Source organism: Rhinoraja longicauda, chromosome 16, assembly GCF_053455715.1.
Source record: "Rhinoraja longicauda isolate Sanriku21f chromosome 16, sRhiLon1.1, whole genome shotgun sequence".
NCBI classification, from domain to species: Eukaryota; Metazoa; Chordata; class Chondrichthyes; order Rajiformes; family Arhynchobatidae; genus Rhinoraja; species Rhinoraja longicauda.
The window spans coordinates 33778513-33799981 of NC_135968.1; the positions used below are offsets into that span (position 1 = coordinate 33778513).

At 41.3% G+C, this 21469-nt stretch overlaps 1 protein-coding gene across 3 annotated transcripts in view; it reads right to left on the reverse strand.

Annotated features, from left to right (window-relative positions):
- The window catches only part of fam53b (family with sequence similarity 53 member B), a 101794-nt gene that overhangs the window by 43302 nt on the left and 37023 nt on the right, over nt 1-21469 (reverse strand). For all 3 annotated transcript variants that reach the window (XM_078413586.1, XM_078413587.1, XM_078413585.1), the window contains exon 4: nt 1223-2007. In XM_078413586.1, coding sequence (XP_078269712.1) covers nt 1223-2007 — 785 coding nt within the window. The remainder of the gene's footprint in view (nt 1-1222; nt 2008-21469) is intronic.

Here is a 21469-nt window from a genome sequence, read left to right on the forward strand (position 1 = left end):
AGCAAAAGAGAAAGCAGGGAACGGGCACTAAGAAGCGAGAGCTAATTAAGAGATGGAATTAATCATGGTTCATTTTTATAAAGAAACCTGGTGAACAGCTCAGGTGCAGAAAAGAATTTGCGAATCAGTGCACATGTGCTGAGTTTAGTGTGTTGATACACCCAAGTGCAAAAGAGAGGATGTTAAATCATCTACTTAGGTGCTTAACAAAGACAATAGGTTTCCCAAAGGGTTCACTCCCTCAGTTGAAGCATGTTATGGATCCACAAATGTGAAAAAATGTAGAAAACGGCATTAGTAACATTTTTCTAAATTAAACTAAAATGATACTGAACTTTTTAAAAAAAAGATGAAAGCAGTATGGAATAACAGTTTTTACCGTCGCAAGAACAGGTTATGGGTTGACTGGATCATCAATAAATCGATCCTCTGCTTAAAAAAATGGGAGTGTTTAGCAATCTTTGATTTTAGATAGTTGCTTGCAATTTCTCCTGCCTGGTTTGCAATTGCTTTAGGTTGGATTTCAGGAACTGGATTTAGAAACACCCCAGTGATATAGAACTTCTGCCGAGTTGAACTGCAAAGAAGCCCCAAAGCTGAATTAAAAATTTAGAACATTTCAGCATGAAAGGAGTAAGATTGATGGTGAAGAGAGGGAAACATTATTTGCAATTCTGACTGGACACAAAGTGAAGGGCATTGTTTTTAAGGAGGGCACATGCACTCCCACAACAAAGGAGTCAAGCAATCTGTACAGCGATTGAGGTTAAAAAAAAATCTGTTAATGGCTGAATAAAATGTTGCTGAATATAAATTAAAATCAGCTCAGAATGAAAGGGCTGAAATGTTGCAAGTCATTAATATTTTTGGAACACCCACACTGGAGCTCAAACAAGAATGTTAATCCCTACACGGTTTCTCTTCAATCAGCTTTTACTGTCCTGTCAAAATGTAATTGTGCACACAGATGAATGACAATCCCTTGGAAATTTAAAGTAATCTTATCAAAAGGTTGAGTAATTTCTGCATCTGTCTTACATGTTGCAAAATTTAAATACACAAGTCACTCCTAATGTGCTTATGTTAATGGAGATCTGTGGCATCTACATTGTTGCAAATTATAATTAAAAAATACTGCAGTATGTTTCACATCCATTTTTATGGGATGGTAGAGGAGGATTTGGAAATAAGTGTCAGCCTAAGCCTACAGTCCGTCACATACCTGAGTCATCTTGGCAAGGTCAAGGGATGGCCTTTGTTCTTCTGGGCGCCGACGCTTCATCCCAACTTTCTGATCGTTGTGGACACACGGCTGGGACCTGCATCGTTGTAGGCGGCTGGACTGTTGCGCGTGGTCTGAGGCTGGGGCAGTTGCTACATTCGTGGACGGCTTGCCGTGCTCCAGCACAGATATCTGCTCGTGAGATGCAGAAAGGGGCCGCAGCAGATCGACCCTGCATGCCACGCCCACACTGGAATCGGGGTGCAAGTCGTCCTCAAACCTTCCACAAGCGGGCGGGGTCCAGAAGCCCTGGCCCCGAGGGCACGCTGACCTGCTGCTGGTTGCCAAGGGTTCCGACGGAAAAGAAAAGATGTTGGACCTCGAAGGCAGGCTAAAACTGGAGCTCCTCTGCATTGTAGACACCCCGTTTGAACAATGTTGCACGCTGCTCCCACTGTGGCAGCGCCGTTTGTCTACTGGAGTCCACACCTTTGACCCACTAGGTTTCCAAGATGATCGACAGCTTGAGAGCTCATCTGAAAATGAGAGCGACCTGCACTGTCGCTTGCTGGGGGGAGCTGATGGGTTTCCGCCGTGGTCACTGAGGCTGAGGTCTTTGATCAAACTGGTCACAGCAGATGTTGTACTTCCATCACTTGGCCAGACTGCATTCTCCTGATACTCATCTGAGCCAGTCAAACAAGCCCAAGGTGGATCCAGATTACTGGTGGTTTGCTCAAGGTCAATTTGACACTTCCTGTTGGGGTCTTTCCACCGATCACCCTCTTTTTATTCCAAACAAACAAAACAAAAAGGTTTCATTAGACTGTACCCAAGATACCACCGTATGGATTAGTTCTTAAGGAAAGAAACATTATAAATGGATTGGTATATCATAATTTCAATCTACCGTCTAAATAAAAGTTATGGCCGTCAAATTTCCCAACCAAATCAGGGGATGTGGCTTGTGGGAGCACAGGTGATTAGCAGGATGGAAACACAGGTCAAACAATGCAGCAGTCAAAATGTAATAAAAATGAAAACGCAGATGCTGTTTTATACGAAAGATAGACACAGGATGTTGGAGTAACTCAGCGGGTCAGGCAGAATCTCTGGAGAAAATGGATAGGTGACATTTCGGGTCGGGATCTTCTTCAGATGTTTTAGCAGCCTGTGTTTTAAAAGTCAATAATGTACATAACGAACGTAACATCATTGTGCACACAATTACCTGAGATCGCACTATTGATGTACTTTCAGGCACCACTAATAAATAGCTTATATAATATGAAGTTCAATAATATAAAGTTCAATAATATGAAGTTTCAAAAGTCCATGTTCACTTTGGTTTCATCTGTTCCCCCTTCTGAACGCAGCTTCATTGGTCCCCTCTTACAGCCCATTCATTCCCTATGATATCCTATCTGACATCCTGTAGACCTCTGTCCTATCTCCCACACTCTGATCTCCTAATCCTGATATGATCCTTTCTCCTTGCTCCCTCCCCTTCAATTTCCTCTGATTGTCCAATCACCTCCTCGCTCCGCAACCATTCCCTGCCCCCACCCTACATCTAATCCTCACTCTTCACTTCCTTCACTCTGGTTGTCTGTCCTGCAGAGGAGACAATATTCTTGCTTCTGAGTCAGACACTTAAGCACTTGGGCTGATACTTCAGGAGGAGCTGCATTGCCAAAGGTGCCGGCTTTCAGATAAAATGCTAACCTGAGCATCCACTTGCTCTCCCAGGTGGCCATGATCCTATGGCACAACATTAAAGAAGAACATGGGCGTGATCATCGTTTGATCAATTATCTCTCGTGTCCTGATGAATATATATCCCTCGACGGACATCACTAAAAACAGAATTTCTGTTCATTACCACTCGGATGTTTGTAGAGTTCGCTGCGCAAAAATGATTACCATATTTCCAAACCGTAAGAGTGACCACTTCTCAAGTATTTCATAGGTTGTGAAGTGCTTTAGGATACACCAAAAGAGACACAAAATCTGATGCATTTACAAATTGTTCTTCACTATCTGACCGCAAACTGTATCCAATGGTCTGGTCACTTCCTACTCCACTCTTTGACTTTGGTCGTCTTGCCCCTCCATCTCTCTGCCATATCACCATGGTATTATTTAATTAAATGACCTCGAAAAGGATCTGGTTATCTACATATCTCACAACTGATGGGTCAAGCATGGGGCACCCACTAGTTCATTCTTGGAACTGTCAGTGATACAGTGATGAATGGGGCCAGTTGGGAGCCTCTCCCAATCTTTATCCAAACACAAATAACCTCAGCCTGATTTTGCTGAAATTGGGTACAAGGGCTATTCTTCCAAAAATTAAAAAAATATATATATTCATTGTTTTCCCCTCACCACAAAATCTCAATGGTAGCAGTTCCACTACGAACAAAACTGTGCCAACAAATATATTGTTCTTTAAAATAAGATTTTCTTATTAATTTGGCAGTGTGATTTTAGACATGTATTTACTTAAAACAAAATAATCATTGATATTTAGGAGTTAACTGTGATGTGAGATGTCAGGTTCCCACAAATGTTCCATGGCATATTCTGCAAATTTCCACACACACTGCCCATTTTGAACTTTAGACAATAGACAATAGGTGCAGGAGTAGGTCATTCAGCCCTTCGAGCCAGCACTGTTTTACCTAATAATTCCCAACATGCCTGAGCAATGTATGGCTCGTCAGTGGGACGCCTAACATTCGAGTACCTCAACTCAATTTATGAATTTGGGGGTGTTGCAAAGGGTAACACAATAAAATTATGGGAACTTTCCTTTGCTGGAGGTGCTGGTGTCATTAAACAAAGGCCTCTTTGATTCCTGCAGGTGGATGTAAACGAGCACAAGGCCCATTCGAATGGTATCCTCGTCTATTGTTGTTAAAAAAAAAATGCTCCCACAACACTGAATGCACTGACATAGCTGTAAATGGCCTTCGGCTCACCTGAGGACATGGAAGGTGCTTCTCCCATTTCAATGACAAATATCACAATGAGAACTGCGCCCACAGGATTGGTTCTGCAGAAATCTGCATTATGCAGAAAGACAAGCAATTTGAGTTTATTATCCTTCAAAGGAAACTGTTGTGAGGTGATTTTAAAGCTATTCAATATAGGAATAATACAGAAAAAAAGCCTCATAAATCAATCATTCATGACTGTGGGTTAAATAATTCCTATTGAAAAAACGAGAGGCATACCATTGTAGGGAAGTGTGTTGACCTATTCTATTACTGTGGTAACAAAAACAGTAAGCACTATCCATTAAATCTTATGACTACAGATAAGGAAAATCATTCTGCCCGTCTTTCTCATTTGCAGTTTTCAAATAAGCTTTATTGGATTCAAGGGTCTTAATTTGGTTATGGGATGTAGAAGACTAATCTATGCATGCTGCAACATATTCAATTTAGTAAATGGTACGTGTGGATAAATATCACTCAGCACTTTGTCGAATGCTGGCTCTTGCCTATACTAACTATCAAGAGAACTAGGTGGTTCCAATCAAATGCCAAATTTAGTGCACACCTAAAATTACATGCAAGATAAATGTTGTGACTGACCTGGCCCAACCTGTCTAACTGAGCAGGTTCGGTCGAAAATTGGAACTGTTCAATCGTCAATACATGAACTGAATTTCCCGATAAAATATGCAGAACATAAACTCTGGAATATATCCAAGAATAGGTTTGGTTGCTGCAATTGACAATCCAGAACTTTCACAGATGGATGTATAAAGATGGGTTGAAAGGACTCTCTTATCCATAATTTCCATGAGCTCTTATGAGCTGGTTATTGTTCTTGTTACCGTGGCAATATAACAAGTTAGCCCTGCTGGCATCAGTGCAATCACCTGCAAGGCTCTGCTTCTTATTCATCCAAATAGGAATTAAATTGTTTAACATAGTTTCATAAATGATTGATATGACACAATGATTATTTCCATCAGTGTGTAGGCTATTCATCATAAACTATTTTAAGCCAAAGGCATGTTCAGCCACCAGAATATATTTATATCACAGTGATTCATTATTTTGTTAACACAGTCAGCTATAGCCTTAAAACATTATAAATAATGAATGTTTAATTTAAATAAGGACTTTTATGTAGATCCAAGAGACCTTTTCACTGCCCTGCATCAAGTACTAATTCAAAAAGCCTGCAAACAGAGATTAAAACGATCAACTCAGAAAGCTCTCTCTCAACCCTGAACATAATTCAATTTAGGAGACAAACAGAATTATTTTAAAGTCCCAATCCAGATCATTGAATGGCAACAAAACAAGTTGATTCTTGTTAAAACTGAATACAACATATATACAGTTTCAATCAAATAAAGCGACTTGATACTATATTAATCAGGGAGGCAGTGACAACATTTTCCACTAGCTCGGTCATTTGAAAACCATTAATAAGTTGATGATTGAGCTAGCACAGTGCATGGCCTTTTCATGCCACAGCATGTCTTAAGCTTGTAACTCAGTCACGATGAGGCAAACTGATGGGTCCTGGTTAAATTAGAAGAAAGAGTACTCCGTGAAAGCCAAGAGGAATTCCAAGCCCTGGAAACATTCTGATCCACTCATTCTGGGATATTAAAATAGTTTACATTTTAAAGATGGACTACGAATGCAAATGGAAGGAATCGTGAAGCAGATTATTTACCTGCCAAGTAAATCAGGGAATATTGCATGAGGAATTACTGAAGTGACAAGGAGAGATGCGGATGACGCACAGGGACATAATGGGGAGACGAACCTGCCAATTAATCAAACGTACACAACGCCGTCTGAAAAAACATCCAGATAGCAAACTACAAAGACTGAAATCAATATGCGAACACTTGACATTCTGAACTTAAAAGGACTGATTTACCATTACATTTAAATGAACGATGCCATATTCCCATTGTTTCCTATTTCTTAATTTTATTGCTTTGTATTGCTGTCAGTAGGGATGTTGGGGGGGGGGAGAGTGATGTATATTTTAATGAATTAGTACCAGGATCCATCAAGTTACTCTGCAGTTGCAAATTATAGCTGCAATGAAATAAAGATAATTTTGTTCCATTTGCATTGTGTTCAGCACTGGTATTCTGTATGCAACACATTATCAACGGCACCATGCACCCTGCTGTCAAAACTTGCTTCTGCTGTGGAATTGAACTTTGGAATCAGAACACTGTACACAGCCACTACCTCATGCAAATTTATTGGCAGTAGCCCATGATGGATTGCCACCCATTTGCTTTCCTTCTCACAAAATGAATTCCCTACTATAATAATTATATATTTTACAATTGCAGAAGGGATTTAAAAAAATATATTAAATGAGTTCAGTAGGTAGATAAAAAGCTGGAGTATCTCAGCAGGACAGACAGCTTCTCTGGGGAAGGAATGGGTGACGTTTTGGGTCGAGAACCTTCTTCAGAGTTCAGTAGATACTCAACATGAAGGATGATAGCAGGCAGCCTATTATAGGGCTACTAAACTGCATTAAGGGCCTGTCCCACTTCGGCCATTTTTTAGGCGACTGCTAGTGACTGTCAAAGTCTTGTAGCAAATCGCCGAAATTTTCTTTTACCTGACGACAATGACCACGACAATGCCGAGTCAGTTTGAGACTACACCGTCTTCGGAAACATCGCGAAATTCCCACGCTGTCAATGCTTCTCCGGCGTCCTAATTTTCGCTGAAATCACTGAGTAAGTACTTGAGAGTTTTGAAATATAACATCTTGCCCGGGTTACTTGAAAACCAAGCTTCACGGTAACAAGGCATAAACTGGATTGACTTCCAGTTTACTAATAGCAGTATTAAGAAATTTAATTTTAAAAGTGGTTAAATGGATTTTTATGAAAAGTGTGTGGGCATTCTTTGAAAATGTACGGGAGATGCATATCTGGTTTTTGGGTGGCATATCTGGGGTGGGAGCCTACATTAAATGTAATCGCTGATGGCCATAAACATCGTGAAAATTCCCACGCTTACCTGACCGTCAAACTGTCGCCCCCAAACTACCTGTCAAATGTCCCGATTGTAAATAAATTGGTTAAACACAAGTATTTTATGGTATCTTGAAATGACTTTACTTATTTTAATATTATGTGCTTCTAAATGCATCTAAGAGAACCTAGCAAGCCTGGGGACAGCATGCGACAGCGCCTGCAATAAGCAACGATACCTGGCGACAAGCCAGCTGTCGCCGAGAAATTTCACTCCGGTTAATTTCTCAGTGACGCGCTGAGATCCACTACGATTCTTGGAAGACTCCTCACGATCATGCCCGCGACACCCCGGCGAACTGTCGGCGACAGCCAAGTTGCCAGCAGTCGCCTTAAAATCGCCTAAGTGGGACAGGCCCTTTAGTGTCACTATAAGGATAAAGAACATGCTTGATAAATTCTAATCCCATTTTGCTAAATCAATGCTGTGCAAATACGAGAATGCCACAGTGGAAGTAAACTATATTTTGACGGCTTCTTTTCCCTCCATTGCCAATGTGTTCTCCTTCCTTCGCTTCTGAAACCAGGCTGACATCCGGTCCTTGGTTTTGTTGTCATCCAAGTGTTCTGAAGTGGGAAACTGTTTGCAACAGGAAGTGCAACACAACTAAGCACAGCGCTCAACTCGCCCAACAGTAACACGTGCAGATTTCACGTCAAGGTCACTAGATAGTAAACCAGAACAGGGAAGTCTGGATAATTTATTTCCTCCTAACTCAGGCTCTGAGGAAAATTGTGGGAACCCTGGTGCTCTGCAGGATATCAGTCAACCGAACAAAGACTGGGGATCATCTGGGTCTTAGCTACTCACTAAAAAGCACATGGGCAAAGCATTCACTAAAAGCATTCACAAACAGGGGATGTGGGCCAACCTGACAGATGAGCACAACTCATTTCATAATTTGTCACAGCAATAAATGGATGATATCTATCGGTCTATTTTGTAAATATTTACTTTCCGGATCTGGATTTTAGGTCAGAAGGTCAGAATTTATTGCCCAATCCAAGATACCTTCAGAAAAGGTTAGGAAGTATTGCCGCCTTGATACACTACAACTCTTCCTCTGTAGATACTCCCGCAGTGTTGTCAGGAGAGATCAAGATTTTATGATCAATTTATTGTCACGTACCAATTAAGGTACAGTGAAATTTGAGTTAAATTTGTGTTATTGTAAAATATATAATAGGGAATTCATTTTTTGTCAGGCAGAGAGTTCCAGGATTTCAACCAAATGATTATGAAGGAACAGTGATACATTTCTAAGTCAGAGTCATATATCAAGGAAACATGCCTTTTGGCTCAACTTCTCCATGCTGACCAAGATACCCTATCTACGCTAGTCAGAATGATGTGTGGTTTAAACATGTATGATGGTGTTCCAAAACATCTACTGCCGTTTTCCTTCTTTGCGGATTTGAAAGATGCTGTGGGAGTTGAGCACGGCAAGGGGCCGCAGCACATTTCATAAAAGGCACACAATACACCCAATACATACTCCAAGCATGTGCCTTGTGGACCATCATTAGCCAGCTCAATACAGCCATTGTGTACCAATGGTGGAAACAATGAATGCTTGGTATGGTTGATGGGGTGTCATTAAGTGGGCTGCATTGTCCAACATGGCATTGACCTTTTTGTGAGTTGATGAGTTACTCATCCATGTGAGTGGAGAATATTCCATCACACTCCAAGCATGTGCCTTGTGGATCATCATTAGCCAGCTCATTGTTTCAAGATTGTCCAGAGCCAAGTGTCGAAGATCAAATTGGTCACCGATGAGTAGGTTATTGGTGAGTAACTGGTGCTTTAGAACCTTCGTGTTGCTGAGAGCTTCCTTCACCTTGCTGGTGACTGTGAGTAGACTGACTGGATGAAGACTGGAACTGTGTATTGAAACTGCTTGGCTGAAGGTGCAGCAAGTTCTGGACTGCATGTCATTAGTACTAGATCTAAGATATTGCCTGGTCATAAAACCTTTGTTGTATTCAGGGCTCTCAGCCGTTTCTTGTTATCACGATGAGCAAATCAAAGTGGCTGAACACCAACTGTTGTGATAGTGGGAATCTCAGGAGGATGCTTGGATGGATCTTCCATTCAGCACCCGATTGAATATGAATGTGAATGCTTTGGCCTTTTCTTTAGCACTCACATGCTGGACCTCCTACCACTGAGAAAGGGGATGATCTTGAACCCTTCTCCTCCTGTTTGCTGTTCAATTGCTCACCACCAATTCATGACTAGAAGTGGTAGGTCAACAGAGCTTCAATCGGATGTGTTGGTTGCAAGATCACTTATACTCATATATTGCGTGCTGGTTTTGTTGCTTACTCTGCACATGGTTCTGTATTGCAGGTTCCACATAAACGTTTGGTACACCCAATGTTGCTTCCAGCAAGCACTCTTCAGTGAACTAGGGTTGACCCCTTGCCTTGACACTAAATGGCAGAGTGAGGGAAAATATCAGGCCGCGAGGCTACGATCGTCGAGGGTGTAAATATGTACTTCTGGTGATGGTCCACAGTGCTTCATGGATGCCTGCTTCTGAGATGTCAAATTTATTCTGACTGCAACATTTGTAGTGCCACAAACATAATGGAGAGTCCCCTGGCTGCAAGGATGGACCTTTGTCTACCCAAAGACTGCAGAGCATGTATCTTTGTAAACATTAGAAATTGCCGATGCTGGATTTTAGAAAAAGACAGCGTTGGGGTAACTCAGTGAGTCAGGCTGCATCTCTGGGGGACATGGATAGGTGACTTTTCACGTCGGGACCATGTATCAGACGGGTTGTAGTAGAGGGAAGAAAGCTGCAGGAGAGCTTTGTATTTTTGTAACTTTTATTCATCTGCTCCTTGGACTCTGCTCAACCTTTCAATAATTATTATACGTGAGAGCTGATAGCTTGCTGTTCAGACATGGAGTAAAAACAGATAGTTCTAAGATTGTAAGCACATTGCAAAGGAGTTGTTACAGCTTGAGTTACAGATTCAAATTATTTATCTTATCCAAGCAAGTCCACTGCTTTCTTTTAAAATAAAGCCAAATAGAAAAAGCAATAAAAGTGAACATAATAATTGTCAAAATTATAATTGGTTTTGCAGGCCTGCTGAGATGCAACGGTAATGGTGAATGTGCAAAGTCTTATACTGCAGCGATCACCGAGGACAGAGGCTGGAAGTAACTTGGCCGATATTAGCAAATAAACAGATAAAACATAGATCTACTGATCTCAGCTGCAGGAATTACTAAGTCCTAAATTGTGACATCCCATACATTGGAATTTTAAGTCAAATCATTTTTTTTTAAAGCACACTGATTTGGCTGTATAAAGTTTGCCAAAATAAACCCATTTAAAGTCCACATTTCTTTTAGCTTTGGAAACCCCAAATTCCAAAGAAAGGTGAGGGGTGGTAGTAAAATATAATATTGACATCCCTCACCCCATGTTGAAGGTGTGGAAAAATGTTGTGCAACTGGGAATAAGGTCTGAAGGCAGGGCCAGCACCTGTGTGTTTTGAGCCTCCTCTAATTGCACACACACAATTAAAGTGCTTTCTATGCAAAGTCCTTTGGGAGTGACTCCTGACGGACGTGTATGAAAATGTCCTTCGCCGCCCCCACAAAACTACACAAGCATTGAGTACAATGACTCTCCTCTTGTTTTAAAAAAAAAGAAAACAAGTTCAGTGCTGCTGGGGGAAACAAATATGAACAGCAGCTCCAGGCAGGAATCATAAGAGACATCTTATTTGCAATTGCGTCAGAAGTTGGAAAGCTTCACACAGCAATTAGTTACAAGCGATCGGCTTCATTGGTTCAAGATGACAATGAATCAAACTTGCCTGGGTCCTGAAACAGGATGTTAACCACACTACCCATGGCCATTATCTAACGCCACGCACCAGTTCAAACACTCTGCTATCAACATCCACGCAACCCACAGGTGGAGGCAGGCAGGAGTTGCGGCTGCCATATTTATGCCATTAACATTGTCCTCAGGCCTAAAATGGAGATGTAGCCATGGCATAGGCAGAAGAGCTGCCTCAGCAAAGCTGTAGATCCAGCAGAAAAATCTGCCAACTGGCAGTGTTTACCATGGCCAACACAACCTCCACTCTCACACCCGCATGCCCCAAGCTCAGCATTAACAGGTGGTATCAAAAGCTCACAGACAAAACTATAAACCTATAATATGGCTTTGAATTCCACTCGGACTGATTAGCAAGACCCTGCTGTCCTCCCATTGTTGAAGTTAGTCCGTAATGGTTCAGTACATTGTTGATCCATCATAGTTGTGGCAGAGAAAAATCTGTTAGGAGTGATTTTGATGCCTCAGCATGGAATGCAAGCACGGATTGGGATGGGGAGTCAATGTTCTGCTCCTTGCTGGGAAAAGTGCAAGATTAAATAAAGGGACAATTTTAGGACAGGCAAGGCAGGGCAGGTGATATACTGCAATTGCCACATGAGGGGATTGATGGAAGTCATTGGGATTTAAGGTGATCATATCTGCGGCCCATGTCTGCAGCCAGCGAAACACTGGCTCAGAGTTGATGTGCTGGCGTGCAAAATTCACACTGCATTGCACCAGTGAAGGGGGAAGTTATCTGGTAGCTTAATCCTAGGAGGTTGAGGTTGACTACTGCAGAACTGGACAATCAAGAACGATAACATGGTGTGGCAATGTGAGGCAGGTATGGGGACCAGAAAGTAACAATGGTCAGTGCTTCAACTTGTCCATTATGTACAAAGTTCTTGCAACCGGTGTGGACAAGAGTACGACGGTACACACAAAATGCTGGAGTAATTCAGCGGGTCAGGCAGCATCTCGGGAGAGGAATGGGTGGCATTTCGGGTCGAGAAACTTCATCCTGGACAAGAGTACTGTGGTTTGGGAGCCACTCAAGATATGGGAATGAAAGAGAGGACATTAAGGTTAGGTGGAGAAATAGGCAGATGTGAGTATGAATCTCACAGGTGTTACTACCTGCGAGGTGCCAGGAGTAAGGGTATCTCCTCAGAGCTGGAGGGGAACTTGGAGCGGAAAGGGAAAGGCAAATTATGACGATCCTTGCGGAACTAATGTGCTGGGAGAGTACAACAAAGGCTCTGACGAAGGAGAATAAGCAACTAAGAGTTCAAATCAACAAAGGTAATAACCTCTGGATTGCCACATGATTGAGCTTCGTAGAAACTGGCAACGGGTAAATGAGATTAGAGAATTGAATGTGAGACTCAATAGATTGGAATGGGAGAAGTGTGTTTCATTTCACGGGACACTGGCACTCACACTGGCACTCACACTGGCACTCACACTGGGAAAAGAGTAAACTGCTCCATAGGATTGAGTTTCAATTTAATCAGGCAAGAGCTAGTCCCTCAGTTACTCCAGCATTTTGATGATCACTCCAACAAATGCTGAGTTACTCCAGCATTTTGCGTCTAAAATAGAAAAGGAGTCAGGTATGCCTAATATTAACATAACAGAATAAAGAGCGCAGAGAGGAAAAATCCAGACTCAAAAATATCAAATAAAATAAGCTTGGGTGGAGATAAGAGATGGCAAAAGTCAAAAAACTCTGGTAGGAGTTGCATGTAGACACTAAAAACAGGAGTGGTAATCTTAGAGTGTAGTAACCAAGGGAATAAAAGAATCACAGGGACTTTAATCTATATGTAAGCAGGCAAATCAAATTACTAGTGGAAGTGTGAGGGATGAATTCATCAAGTGCATAAGTAATGGTTTGCTGGAAATCAAAGCAGAAACAGTCTATTTAAAAGGAAAGGTTAATTATGAAGTATTAAATCCAACCAAATCAAACTGCAAAAGCAGGTTGTGTGATCTGGTCATGCATTATTGGAAACTACACTAACAGAGGGTGAATGCACACAGCCTTTTTCCCAGGGTTGGAGAATCAAGAATTAGAAGGGACAGGTTTAAAGTAAGTGGGGAAGATTTAACAGGAACCTAAGGGGCAGCTTTTTCGCAGGGAAGTTGGTATGTAAATGGAACGCGCTACGGAGGAAATGATTGAGGCAGCTATAAGCACATTTAGAATAAATTTGGACAGGTACATGGACAGGAAGGTTTTAGAGGAATGCGAGTCCAAAATGGGCAAGTGGGACATGCACAGACGGGCTGCTTGATCGGCATAGACAAGTCAAGCTGAATGGCTTGTTTCCATGCTCTATGACTAAGAGGTATGATAGTAAATAAGCAATGGCAAACTTTCAAGAACCTTTGGCTGTCAAAAGAAGTTAAGGAGAGTAGAAACAGGGAACTGCAGGTGCTGGTTTGCAAATAAAACACACAGTGCTGGAGTAACTCAGCAGCTCATGCGGTATCTCTGGAGAACATGGATAGGTGACATTTCTGGTCAAGTCCTTTCTTCAGACTGTTAGGTGGCGGCGGGGGGGGGGGGGGGGGGGGGAAGAAAGCAGAAAGAGAGGAGGAACAGGACAAAGCCTGGCAGGTAATAGGCAAGTACGGATGAGGGAGATTTCTGATAGGTAAATGGTTGGACAAAGGTCAGGGATGAAAAGACAGCCACGAGACAAAAAGATTGAAGAATTGTGAATTGTGAAGCTAGAGGAAGGAATGTAGGTGGAAGGGAATGGGAAGGAGTGAAATAGGTGTGAGAAAAGGAGTTAAAATGGTTAGCAACTGTGAAATCCAGTCAGCCTTAATGTACTAAGTACAAATATTTGGTGAACAGTTGCCGAGTCTATGCTTGGTCTCGTCGTTGCAGAGGGTTATAAAGTTCCCATGAAAGGCAGTAATCTGAGAATAGGGAATATTTCAGAATTCGACAAAGAAGGACCAAGTTGACGATAAGAAAAGGGAATATTAAAAATGAGGGTAATCTAGCGAGAAATACAACAGACTACAAAAATCAGACATAAAAGGAAAAAAATAACCAAAATTAACGTGGTACGTTTACAGATGGAGCCAGAACAAATTATGTTGCAGAGTAAGGAACTAGCTGAAATATTAAATAAGTGCCTGTCAAATAACATGGAAGAAGATGGTGCAGAAATATAGTTTTGAGTGAATAAGGGTCTCAAAGAAATTGACATTAGTGAAAAAAATGAATACTAGACAAATTAATGGATGAATTCCCAGGGCTAGATGATCATCATCTTGGGGCTCACAAGAGAGTGATTATGGAGATGGTTGGTACACAGTCACTTTCCAAAATTCCATAGATTCTTCAACAATCTCCACAGGTTGGAAGACATCAAGAGTAAGCTCAAAAGTGTATCAAAACTTAAGTAAGAAGGGGGAAGGAAAACTGGGAATTTTAAACAGTTAGCCCAAAAATAGAAGTAGGGAGGCTAGTGAAACTTTGGAATTCTCTGCACAGTCAAGGTTACACACATCGTAAGCAACTAGAAAAAGATTCAAAGGGAATACAGTGTTTCTCTGCATTGCTGGAGATTGAGCAAACCTACTCACAACTATGGTTCAGATTTTCCTTGATGGTTCTGGCCTTTCAGAAGCTGCTAAAACAGTTGCAGAACTGCTGATGAAGTCAGGAGGAGGAGGAACCAAGAAGAATAAAAACAAAAGAAAGACTGACGACTAAAAATATCAGGCCATGTCCTATGAAACATCTGTCGTGTTATTTGACAGAGGAAAATTGGCCTACTATGCAACTGACAAACTATGCAGAAACAAAATATTTGTTGGCTTTGAGATGCAGGATCGGAACCACAGTAGTTGCCATCTCCTGAAATTTTCCAGAAGTGCCGTTAATCATATATCAACATACTCCGTGATTTGAGACTTCTGTGTTTGGATGTGCAGATCCAATAGCACGACAGTAAACTACAAAACCCAAAATATGAGCAAATGCCAACCCTTTTGCTGATAACTTTAACCAATTTTATTGAGAAAGTTGCCTGTAATGTTTATTCACCTATCTGGACACCAGAACACTAGTGGAATGAGCAAAATTAGAATAAAAATGAAAGGGAACATTGGAACTTCAGGTGAACTTTAAATGAGTCTCATAAATTTAGATAAGAGAAAAGTTAAGGGATACTTTTTAAATTTTTACCTCAGTTCATTGTAAAAAATGTGAACAAAATTATTACGTAATTCCAATCAGATATATCCATAACATTCTTAACAAAATAAGCAAAGAAATTTGATGCACAATTTTTCCAGGGGCAGTCTCCACCAGCAGGAATCTTGACAGGTATTAAGGTAGGTACTCTTGACAAAACGCATCTTAATGAAGTTGATTTTATTTTTCTGGCAACATTCACACTGGTGATAACATCATCAACATGCTTGACACTCATTCCTGTCTTACTAACAGAAGTTAAGAGTTATAATGTGACACCTAGGATCTTCGTTTTCAAATCTTAGTAAAACAAGGAGCGAACCCTGCAGCATGTTGGCAAGGAGACAGGAATTAACAAAATCATGCAGAGCAGAGGCATGCTGTGGACTCTGCCTGGATAATTATCTCATGCCTCACGGGATAAAGCCACTCTCAGCAGAAGATCCAATCTGTGAAGATGAGGACTTCAGTGTTGGGGTTCGGTCCACTGTTGTATTTCCAGTGTATTTCTTCGTCTCCATGGCAGCCTTTTATGCTTCGGCATTGTGACTAAAAAGAATTCTTTAAGGTTCTGACACATATTCCCCATTCCTCCCAGTGGTAAAGGCAGGGCACACTGCCTTTTACAGCAACTTGCGTACAACAGATTCATTAGAGCTCAGAGGGAATGAATTATGTCTCCTACGAGAGGTCTACTACCCCTTCATCTGGGCTTGTCAATGATCAAGGGTGCTCCAGAATGCGCCAGTAATGGGAATATAGTGGAGTAGTTGGTAAGTTAGTAAACTAGCAGGCAGAGTTTGAAATTATCACTCCAGAGTCACTTGTTCAAGAACTACCATGGTAGTTGGAAAATTTAAATTCCATTAATTAAATAAACCTGGAATGTTAAATCTTAATGTTGGTCTTAGTAAGAGTGAAATCGCTGAATGTAGTTAAAACAAAACTATTGAATTAGAACGGTTGAAAGGGGGGAAAAAAGAGCAGCATTATTAGGAAAACTGTTTAAAAAAATGTGGCGCAGGGAAAGTTAGTGAAACTTAAGTAAAATAAATGTCAGGTCTTGACGGATTACAGAGAGAAGTGTGAAAGAAGTGTAGGAAAATAACTGCAGATGCTGGTACAAATCGAAGGTATCACAAAATGCTGGAAGTGGGGAAAAAGATGGTCTTCACAGTCCTTCGTTCATCTTCACATTTGGACATTGCGCTAAGGGAATGGAAGCTGCTGGTAATATCGGAGTTGAAAGAGAAAGTGGGGAAACCCTTCAGCCCAACATCAAGGCAGACCGTGCAAGGCTGACAGATCTCCTCCCTTTGAGAATATTAGAGATTCAGATATAATATGAAGACCAGGTTTGTGATTATTAATAAATGGAAATCCCGCAGCTGCCATGATAATAGTTGAGCTCACGTCGCTGGACGTTTAGTCCAAGCCTCTGGATTACTATTGTTTCAACACTATTCCCCGTATTAGGCAACTAGCACAAATTATATAAACCACTATGTAGTTCGTTAAGGAAATAAGTAAATTGCATTGATATAGAAATACAGTAAATGTTTTGCATGTGAACTTTCAAATGGCACATGCAGTATAATGCCATGTAATGTCTTTAATAACATTTCCCCTGATTTTGATGAAAGAGAATTTTGGTGAGAGTACAGAATGTTTTTCTATTTTGCCAAAATGATCAGTGGGGGTCAATCGAAGGTTAATATAGAGGTCGTTGGTACATAGGGGAAGATAGTTAGCATGTAAAAGTTAACCATACACAGTACTGATTCCAAAGGCCCAAAGTAAATATCGAGGCACAAGTTCAACTCTTAGCATGGCTGTGGAACTTAAGTTTATTCACAATCTGGAACCCTATGTTAAAATTATATCTGATTGTCCAATGTTCTTAAGAGGAGAAGATCTGGCATCTTTGCTTGATGTTAGGCTAATGAGTTCCTCCCACTTTCTCCCATCTAGAGTGCCCTCCGTAAAGACCCATCACTTATTTATTTGCCTCTGTACTCCACAATTTGAGATTTGTAAAAGAAAAAATCACATGTGGTTAAAGTGCACATTATCAGATTTTAATAAAGGCCATTTTCATACATTTTGGTTTCACCATCTGGAAATTACAGCTGTGTTTACACATAGTCCCCCCATTTCAGGGAACCATAATGTTTGGGACACATGGCTTCACAGGCGTTTGTAATTGCTCAGGTGTGTTTAATTGCCTCCTTAATGCAGGCATCAGAGAGCTCTCAGTACTCAGTCTTTCCTCCAGTCTTTCCATCACCTTTGGAAACTTTTATTGCTGTTTATCAACATGAGGACCAAAGTTGTGCCAATGAAAGCCAACAAAGCCATTATAAGACTGAGAAACACGAATAAAACTGTTAGAGACATCAGCCAAACCTTAGGCTTACCAAAATCAACTTTTTGGAACATCATTAAGAAGAAAGAAAGAATAGAATAGAAAGGCAGATTATTATCTGAATGGTGTCAAGTTAGGAGGAGGGGGAGTTCAACGAGATCTGGGTGTCCTAGTGCATCAGTCAATGAAAGGAAGCATGCAGGTTCAGCAGGCAGTGAAGAAAGCCAATGGAACGTTGGCCTTCGTAACAAGAGGAGTTGAGTATAGGAGCAAAGAGGTCCTTCTACAGTTGTACCGGGCCCTGGTGAGACCGCACCTGGAGTACTGTGTGCAGTTTTGGTCTCCAAATTTGAGGAAGGATATTCTTGCTATGGAGGGCGTGCAGCGTAGGTTCACTAGATTAATTCCCGGAATGGCGGGACTGTCGTATGTTGAAAGGCTGGAGCGATTGGGCTTGTATACACTGGAATTTAGAAGGATGAGGGGGGATCTTATTGAAACATATAAGATAATTAGGGGATTGGACACATTAGAGGCAGATAACATGTTCCCAATGTTGGGGGAGTCCAGAACAAGGGGCCACAGTTTGAGAATAAGGGGTATGCCATTTAGAACGGAGATGAGGAAGAACTTTTTCAGTCAGAGGGTGGTGAAGGTGTGGAATTCTCTGCCTCAGAAGGCAGTGGAGGCCAGTTCGTTGGATGCTTTCAAGAGAGAGCTGGATAGAGCTCTTAAGGATAGCGGAGTGAGGGGGTATGGGGAGAAGGCAGGAACGGGGTACTGATTGATAGTGATCAGCCATGATCGCATTGAATGGCGGTGCTGGCTCGAAGGGCTGAATGGCCTACTCCTGCACCTATTGTCTATTGTCTATTGTCTAAAGAGAGCACTGGTGAGCTTACTAATCGCAAAGGGACTGGCAGGCCAAGGAAGACCTCCACAGCTGATGACACAAGAATTCTTTCTTTCATAAAGAAAACACCTGTCCAACAGATCAGAAACACTCTTCAGGAGTCAGGTGTTGATTTGTCAATGACCACTGTCCGCACAAGACTTCATGAACAGAAATACAGAGGCTACACTGCAAGATGCAAACCACTGGTTAGCCGCAAAAATAGGATGGCTGGGTTACAGTTTGCCAAGGAGTACCTAAAAGAGCAACCACAGTTCTGGAAAATGGTCTTGTGGACAGATGAGATGAAGATTAATTTATATCAGATTCATGGCAAGAGCAAAATATGGAGGAGAGAAGGAACTGCCCAAGATCCAAAGCATACCACCTCATTTGTGAAACACGGTGGTGGGGGTGTTATGGCCTGGGCATGTATGGCTGTTGAAGGTACTGGTTCACTTATCATCATTGATGATATAACTGCTGATGGTAGTAGCATAATGAATTCTGAAGTGTAATAGACACATCCTATCTGCTCAAGTTCAAACATTGCCTCAAAACTCATTGGCCGGCAGTTCATTCTACAACAAGACAATGATCTCAAGCATACTGCTAAAGCAACAAAGGAGTTTTTCAAAGCTAAAATATGGTCAATTCTTGAGTGGCCAAGTCAATCACCCGATCTGAACCCAATTGAGCATGCCTTTTATATGCTGAAGAGAAAACTGAAGGGGACTAACCCCCAAAACAAGCATAAGCTAAAGATGGCTGCAATACAGGCCTGGCAGAGCATCACCAGAGAAGACACCCAGCAACTGGTGATGTCCATGAATCGCAAACTTCAAGCAGTCATTGCATACAAAGGATATGCAACAAAATACTAAATATGACTACTTTCATTTACATGACATTGCTGTGTCCCAAACATTATGGTGCCCTGAAATGGGGGGACTATGTATAAACACTGCTGTAATATCTGCATGGTGAAACCAAAATGTATAAAAATGGCCTTTATTAAAATCTGACAATGTGCACTTTAGCCACATGTGATTTTTTTTCTATTACAAATCTCAAATTGTGGAGTACAGAGGCAAATAAATAAATGATGGGTCTTTGTCCCAAACATTATGGAGGGCACTGTATAAGATATTGCCAGCAGCTTCCATTCCTTGAGCACAATGGCCAAATGTGAAGGTATATGAAGGATTGAAATAACCATCTCCTTTCCCTTTCTTCTCTGTATATAGAACTTTATCTCAAGATTTGGAGATAAAACAGTTTAGGAAGTGTGAAGATGGCAAGCAAAGTTGTGAGAGGTGCTGCCACTGCCTCACGGCTCCAGAGACCTGGGTTCAATCCTGGCCTTGTGTGCTGTCTGTGTGGAGTTTGCACTTGTTCTCCCCTGTGGCTGCGTGGGTTTTCTCCAGGTTCTCTGGTTTCCTCACACATACCAAAGATATGCAAACAGTGGCCTCTGTAAATTGCCCCTAGTGCGCATGGAGTGGATCCAAAAGTGGAATAACTGGAACTAGTGTAAACGGGTGATGGCTGATCAGCATGAACTCAGTGGGCCGAAGGACCTATTTCTATGCTGTGTCTCTAAACTGTACAAAATTAAATTGATGTGCAGGGCAAATAGTTGGCATATATTAGTTCACACATCTCCAGTAGAAACAGCACTCAGACGATGAATGGGCAAATGTACAAGGAACAGATTGAGTAAGTACATGGTCTACAAGCTATCAGCATGTTCTCCTTCAAGCAGTAATGCTCAGAGGCATCAGCCCTGATTGCAGAGGAACCTAGAATGAGAGTCAGTGGTACTCTTTTTTGGGAGGCAGCACAACCTGGTGCAAACCAATTAGCTTCCTTCACATCAGATTCTACTGAGGTTCTATGTTTGAAAATGGATTCCACCACCTTCAGCCCCGCTTTAAAGAAGTTCAATCATATCTATCAATTTTACAATATGTTCAATGCTTAGCCATTCATTCTTTTGCATTGACAGCTCTTGCCATTGTTGCCCCAGTAACCACTGCCAATGGGCAGACTCTTTGATTCAATAATTTGCATTGGATTTCCACTGTGTTTATGTTACGCAATGTAAAGTGACTCCACCTGTTCCCACCTTTATTTTTCAAAAAAAAGGGCCGGAATTCCACAAGACATTCCCATGTGGGAATAATGAAAACATGCCATTCCAGGGAAATCTGTGTTCTATCTTCTCAGCAATGTGGTGCCATTTGCTGTGTGCAAGCAAACAACCCATTTCAGAAGCCGAGTATTGTCAGCATGTGTGAAAGACATTTGATTTGGGAAAAAAAGTCTTGGCACAATCCTTAAAATTAGTTTCTAATTTGCAGGCCGGATGAACTTTGTTAAAAACATGGAGACATGATAGTTAAAAATTAAGCAAGCCATGAAAAAGAAACCAAAGGCAGACTATCTTTCTGATACATAAACATAGAAAATAGGTGCAAGAGGAGGCCATTCGGCACTTCGAGCCAGCACTCCAATACACTTGTCACTATGGAAATAGTTAGTTAATACCATTGCATTCTATAAGTAACTCGCACTGCTTCCAACTTTAAAAGTATAGGTTGGCAGATGAATGCTTGTCAATTTCCTGTAAGGAATGTTTTAATGAGGAGCAGCAGGGTAACTTATAAATGGAAGGGAATGTGAACTGATTAATATTTACGCGGATGAAAAGAAACCTAGTGAATAAAGAGGTGTTAGAAACTCTTGGCCACCTTCGGTGATTGCAGTTGGTAAAATAATAGTACAAAATGCACAGATGGAGAAAAAGTCAGCAATACTCTACATTTTTTTTGCATATACCTCAATTTTTAGTGGCTTTTTCTCAGAAGTCAAGAG